This window comes from Solanum tuberosum, unplaced genomic scaffold (assembly GCF_000226075.1).
Source record: "Solanum tuberosum cultivar DM 1-3 516 R44 unplaced genomic scaffold, SolTub_3.0 scf00039, whole genome shotgun sequence".
In the NCBI taxonomy this organism is placed as follows: domain Eukaryota; kingdom Viridiplantae; phylum Streptophyta; class Magnoliopsida; order Solanales; family Solanaceae; genus Solanum; species Solanum tuberosum.
In genome coordinates, this window is record NW_006238968.1 from 54768 (window position 1) to 61712 (window position 6945).

The 6945-nt window shown below is 33.7% G+C and overlaps 1 protein-coding gene across 9 annotated transcripts; it reads left to right on the forward strand.

The window, feature by feature from the left end:
- Window positions 1-235: 235 nt before the first annotated feature.
- LOC102595182 (protein NUCLEAR FUSION DEFECTIVE 6, chloroplastic/mitochondrial-like) lies at window positions 236-5250 on the forward strand. Of its 9 annotated transcripts, none has more exons than XM_006343160.2 (4): window positions 236-437; window positions 531-655; window positions 4392-4459; window positions 4998-5250. In XM_006343160.2, exons 1-3 carry the CDS (start codon window positions 289-291, stop codon window positions 4409-4411), a joined length of 294 nt encoding a protein of 97 aa, XP_006343222.1. In that variant the 5' UTR covers window positions 236-288; the 3' UTR covers window positions 4412-4459; window positions 4998-5250. The 9 variants fall into 9 exon arrangements, with proteins under 9 accessions (XP_006343222.1, XP_015162400.1, XP_015162402.1 ...); XM_015306915.1 differs by lacking the exon at window positions 4392-4459 and adding an exon at window positions 3201-3262 and having other exon boundaries at window positions 237-437; XM_015306911.1 differs by lacking the exon at window positions 4392-4459 and adding an exon at window positions 3201-3262 and having other exon boundaries at window positions 237-437; window positions 4784-5243.
- The last annotated feature ends 1695 nt before the right edge of the window (window positions 5251-6945 follow it).

The window sequence follows — 6945 nt, forward strand, 5'->3', positions numbered from 1 at the left end:
GGTTAAATCAAAAACCAAACTGTTAAGGACCAAAATCGATAAAAAATATCTTATTGGTTTGGTTATTGGTTTAACGTATTTAAAAACTGAAAACCGATAAATCAAACCGATAATATATAAAATCGAACCGAACCGAGTATAAGGGTATTTGATGTCATTATAATTATTTATTTATTTATTTATTTTAAAAATAAAAAATAAAAAAAATGAGAAGATAGGAACCCCCTATTTCTGAACCTAAAACCCCAACAAAGCCCTTTTCACTCTTCTCATTTCCCTTTTACAATTATGGCCACTTTCGCCGCCAGGTCCTTCCTCCGCTCCGCCGCCACCTCCGGCCGATCAGCAGCAACCACCAGAATTGCCTCCGGCGCCAAGCCAAAGACCTCTCCATTCCGCATACCAACTCAAAAACCAGTCACCGCTCGCATTTTCAGGTCTCACTGACAAAAAAACAATTATTCTCGGTAAAATTTCTAGTTTATTGTATGAATTTATGATTGATAGATTTTATATTTTGTATTTTGAAGGTCGCCGGTAGAAATGAGTTGTGTTAGAGTGGAATCGATGTTTCCATTTCATACTGCAACTGCCTCAGCATTACTCACTTCAATGTTATCTGCTACTCCTCGGAGCTATGGTTGGACTCTTGAAGGTATGATTATTGAATGTTGAACTTTCTGTATGTGGATCCATTGATGTATTGATTTGTTGATTGTGAATTTTATGTGTGAATCGTGGATCAATCACTTGTATATATGTATCGAGTTGTTCGAGCGGTATGGTTTTGTTTGGTCATTTATGAATGAAATTATGTTTTCTCGTATCGGATCTTCATTAGTTCTGATATTTTGGCCTTTAAATCAAATGGTAATTGCATTAAGTTGATTGCTTGAGAGTTGAGATAGTCATTAATAGTAGTTAGTATGAGCTTTGAACTTCATTTTGTTTTTGGTAATTAACAACTTTATTAATCACGAGTAACAGTCATTACAAATTCAGCAAAGTCAATACAGCTTTCTAAGGTAATAAGAAGTGCTAAAAAGACTTCACAAGATCAGGCACAATGCAAGTCAAAACTGTAAGCTATGTACTAAGGCTTGTAGTCCAGTTGGGGCACGAACAGTGCACATACATGCCGGATCCTTGGCCATACTTTCTGTTAGAATTAAGTAATTAGCAAAGACAATACACAATCAGTGATAGTCAGCTAAAGTTAGTTAGAGTCGGTTAGGTTTGCTACAGTGCAGTAGTTAGTTATTTTCATACCTTTCATATTTGTATATATACACAGTAATGTAAAGCTTGTACAGTTAGTTTTGGTGAAATACAATTCTATGATTTTACTTTTCATCTTCTCTCTAGAATGTTCCTTTTCTCTTCACCAAACTCAAACTCCATTAATGGAGGATTTTAACTTTACTGCTCCCTGTTTCGACACTTTCCACCATTTTCCTCTTGTTCTCAAATCCATAGGGCATAAGTACATTCAGCAAGCACCATTTTGAAGAGTTGAGATGGATGAGATTTACCTTTAGCCTGCCTGATATTCCACAACACAAAGTCATCCTGGTTTGTAGCAAGACAGTTTAGTCTGTTGATCCACCTTAGTACTGTGGACCTTAGAGATTGAGCAACTGGACAGTGAACAAACAAGTGTTCATGAGATTCAGGTCCTTGTAGGACACAAGTAGGATTAGCCTCAACTACCCATCGAATGAGTCTAGCTGTAGATAACAATCTTTGCTGCAAGCATAGGCACATAGTGAAACAAGCTTTAAGTCTAGCTTGATTGCAAAAAATAAGGCATTTCCAGTGTACCATTGGCAGATCACCCAATAGTTGTAGGTAAAATTTCTTTATCAAGCTCTGACCATGTGGGAGGGTGAAGTCAGTTGCAGCATTCCGTTGAACTTCAGGTTGTTGACCTGAGCGTGAACTCCTGGAAAGGGGAAAAGTAAGTATATGAAGGAGAACAAGGTTGAGGAAGGAAAAACATAGTAGTAACATAGAGATGTGTTGAGTGTTGACAGTAGAATTCATTAAATTATTGTGTTAATGAACTCAATTCTCTAGGAATCAATTATGTTGCAATTTATTATGGTCCAGCCATAACCTATTTTCTTCTATTAGTACTTCCTCTTTCTGCAGTAAAAAGTAATTCTTGAATATTGTAGGACAAGAGAAGACTAGATGAAGATCACGAAATGGAGTTCAAGTTATACAAATATCTTTGGTCTGTCAATTTTAGTAACTGATAACAGTTCCTTTCTTAGATCTGGTGAGGAACCTTCCCCCTATGGTGTAACTAACTAAACAATTTATATTCAAATTTTTTTTATTGCTTTTGGCAAAGGAAGAAGTGTTAGCATATGTGGAAAGGATCAATTGTTTATTACCACCTCTCTTTTACTAGTCTCCATTGTCAAATGTACGGCTTAACTATCACATGAGTGTTCGCATACATAGCTAAACTTGTTGATGTGATATTGAGTATTATAGTACTATCCCTTCAACTTCCAAATCGTACGAGTAATGCTGATAATACATGCTTCAAACTCGAGTAAGGTGACAATGTTCTCTGATTCATGATTTTCTTAGGAGTACATGTACAACATTTACTATTGTATTTCCTTTTCAAACCTGCTTTGATATGCTTTACTAGATCCGAGGGTCTATCGAAAATGGTAGAGGTAAGGTTTGAATACGCACCTCCATCCCCAGACCCCACTCGTGGTTTGTGGGATTACACTTGGTATGTTGTTGATGGTCGTATTGTAGGATTGTCTCCATTTATCCATTTATTCTTTTTTTTCCTTCCTATCTACAGAGAATACTTTATAGTGGTCAAGATTCTAGTATATAAACTCCAATGGAAACTTTTAATTAATTGACTTCAATTTCCTAAGGAATTAAAATTATTCTCCTCTGAACATCATTGAATTATGTCATGAAGCTGACACTTGAAATGAGCATTTGATGTTATTTGTTGTGTCCGTCTGATCGTTGATCGAAATACATCAGATTTGGTGAATCATGCTGCTGTATTTGATTGTTGATGATTTAATTCCATTGATAAGCCTCAAAAAAATTGAGTCAGATTGATGGTGGGACCTAAAAATTTTTAGCATACATATGTTGCGTTTCCAGTTGTAGTTGTGAAGATGTAAGCATAATTCTAATACTTGGCATTTAATCAGATTGCAATGATGATGCATGATGAATGTCAGAGAGTACAAGCAAAGTGAAATATCCATGCGGTGTAAGAACATGAGAAGTAGATAGTGAATGAGAACATGGATGTTTTTCCTTTTTCTGAACTTTTGATTCTTTGTAGTTTATTACCAATGGCGAATCTCTTTTCAAGGATAAATTTGAATGTCTTGAAAGCATTTTTATACTAGTGCTTAATCTATTGTCTTTGTATGGTGTAAAAAAAATCAAGTTATTTAGTAATCTACTAGACAGTTACTTGGGACTATGTTGTTCTTGAAAGTATTTAATGTCTTCTTGTATTGTTTTGTTTGCTAATGCCAAGTTGCTACTGAAAATTTTTGAGACTGTATACCCTAACAGTGTGTCATGGGAGCCTATGGACAATTAGAAGCATTCATGTTTTGAAATATCATAGATTTGTCTTAAACTAGCCTCAAGAATGAAACATGATGAAGAGTAATTTAACAAAAGAATGAAACATGATGAAAAATATATGTTTCCTAGGCTAAATCTTTGATATTTTAAGTACGATCTTAGGTTTTGCAAGTTACAGGTTAAAAAATCGGATTTCTACATTATACTACTAGGAGCAGATCAAAATATGCAAACAAAATCTGAAGTAAGGTATTGAAAAGGAAAAAGAAATTGGTAGGTTTAACTTGTATTTATTCCCAGTGTTCTTCTAGTACTCATAAGCTACTGAATTGTTACACTTTAGTTTCTTGTAACCAGATAAATCTCTTAGTAGATCGAACTGGAATTCGTGATAAATGACATTGAACTGATTAGATTTCAACTTTTGCTGATATTCGGAGTCTGTCTTCATTACGTAAATTTCAACCTGCTGAAATAGGAAGATTAATGACTTGAAGTTTCATTTAATATTGAACACAGTAGTGCTTAACCAAAATATCTTTACATCCTTGAAAAGTGCGGAGTTTTTTAATGATGTGTTTGAGGTGATTTGCACCTGATTGTCCGATAATTAGATTGATAAGTTTGTGATGTGGCTGTCATTGATTGCCTAGCAGTTAAAAACTTAAATAGGCCTTGAGATAACTTAATCAGATTATCTGAGGGACTGAATCTGTTTAGCACATAATATTTTCTTTCTCAATATAGTTCTTCTAATTTAATAATGTTTAGGGTTATTCTAATACTTGATATTCAATCAGATTGCAATGATGATTTATGATGTCGGAGGGTTCAACCGAAGTATTATGTCCATGCAGTCTAAGAGAATGTCTGTATGAGCTCTGAAGAAGAAATATTTGGTTTCTTCTATGACTGTCATTTGATTTCCGTTCTACTCTTCCCATTTGTGAAACTGGGATTTTTCCCTTTCCGTGAATTTAGATTCTTCTGTAGCTTGTTGAATTCTTCTGATGCATCAACTATTGATATCTCTGGCAGTATGCTAGGAACTACTTCTATACTAAACTGCATGACAACCTTAGTATTTAAGTCAAGAATGATCTCTAAGAACCTTATTGCATGATATTTCGGGTTATTTTAAAACATCTTTTTTTCATATAGTAGTTTTGACGACTGGCTTTTCCTTGTTTAGGGCTGTGATTACATGCTCATTGGCTTCCTTTTCAGCTTCAAGATTTTGTAACAATCAATCTATGAACTTCAATAAAACTTCGTTGAACATAGTGTTTAAAATCATGTTGATGCCTTCTGCTTCTCCCGTTTTTTGCCAACTTCTGCTGTTTTACGAGTAATTTGTTTATCTCTGTTGCCTTCCCGTAAGTGTTTCTTCTGTTCTTGGATTGTAGATGGATGATTGTGTTATGCAGTGCATGTCTTCATAGTTCAACGGATATCGATGGACACAATGTAACATTAAGAACCCCAGAAATCTTCTCCATTTTCTGTTTGAATTTTGGAGCTAAACTTTTTTGTATTCTTTCCCATCATAGAGTAGGACTACATCACCAATTATCCTTCTTTTGGAATACCTTTTATTCATGCAGAAATCTTTTCGTGAGCTATCTTTAGATTGAAATTACTAGTTTTCATAATTCCTTATATCTGAATGAAAAGTGATATAGTTTTAGTTAAACAACAAATCATTTGAGTTATATAGAATTCATAATTATCCATTTGTCTGTGATGATGCTAATGAGAAATTTTCATTTAGGGTGTGTGTGGTAGGAAAGAAAACATTTTCCAGGACATGTTTTCCAATTTTTTCACCTTCGGTTGGTCAATTTTTTTTAAAATATTTTCTCTAGGAAAACAAGTTTTACTACTATATTCTATATTGATTGTATTCTTTCCACTCCAAACACATCTCATCTTCACCCTCACCTTTCATAATATTTATCTAGATTATATACAATTTTTTAGGATAATATTTCTTACTTACACACCGAACATGATAAGATAGGTAAGAAACTTATTTATTTTCTTGGAAAACATTTTCCGCCATAACAGACACACCCTTAATCCTACTCTTTTTTGTCACCTCACAACAATGTCATATGTTGCATCTCTCAATCGTACTCTACCCATAAAAAAGATGGGAGCACGATACATCAAGCCTGCGACTATATGGTTTTAACAATGCATCTATTAATGAGAATCGAGTGTTTATCATATTATATATGAAACTCTTATTGGTCTACATTCTACTTTTGAAAGTTGGTGTGTACAATCGATCTAGGCCTATACTTGGAGTTTTCTAGAGGTTGGTGAAATGGGAGGATCTACCATATTAAGTGTTATACCTCGAGTCCTTATAAAGGTAAGGACGGACAATAATAATATATTCAGGATGATCTTACAAGTGGGGGCTAGAGAAGGTGGGATATACATAAATTTTATTCTTGTCTTAGGTTGAGTGATATAGAGAGGTTGGGAAAATATTTTCAAAATAAGTGGAAAGTACAAAAGTAAAAAGTTATGATGAGAAAATTGAAGAGGAGAAAAATATTTACAACAAAACAAAACAATAAAGATAATCAAAATAAAAGGAACAACCACATTAGCGAGACTAATAAGGGAACCAAATAAAGTGTTTTGAACTAGTATCAAACTACTTTCACGTAAAAGAGAGAAAATATTCAACTCTTTCTACCTTAATTCTCGACTTCCGCAATATTGCTAAGCAAAAGGTGGGGAGGGGATAAATAGTTAGAGGGTGAAACAGTCTTTTTCAGATATAGATGAACTATTATTTGATGTTTTTTCTCAATAAACAACATTCCTCTTATTATTATTTCTCTTGGAAATTTCCAACAAATTGCCATTGTTTCAATGTGTTTGATTTTCTAGTAAGGATGATGCTATTATTTTCAAATTGACATGAATTTGTCAATCAATCATGAAAAAATTTATTAAATTCAGTTCATTCTTCTTAAGTCCCCTCTGTGGTAGTTGAGGTCAACAATATAAAATTAAAGTTATATATATATATATATATGGATAGAATAATAAGAAAATAGTATCGCACAAAATAAATGGATTGAAGCATATAAAGGTACTCAAAATTTATTTTGAATCGTGTTTGTCTATAGGGCAGAGCCAGGTGGGAGAAGGGGGTTCATCTGAACCCCTTTCGATTGGTTAAAATTATTTATTTTTAATGTATATTTAGTAGATATTGAACTTTTTTTTACTTCTTTGTTTGTTTATTTTTTATATTTTGAATCTCTAATAAAAATCTCAACTCCGCCACTGATCGAATTGGAGTTGAAACATGCTTTGCATGAACTTGTCACC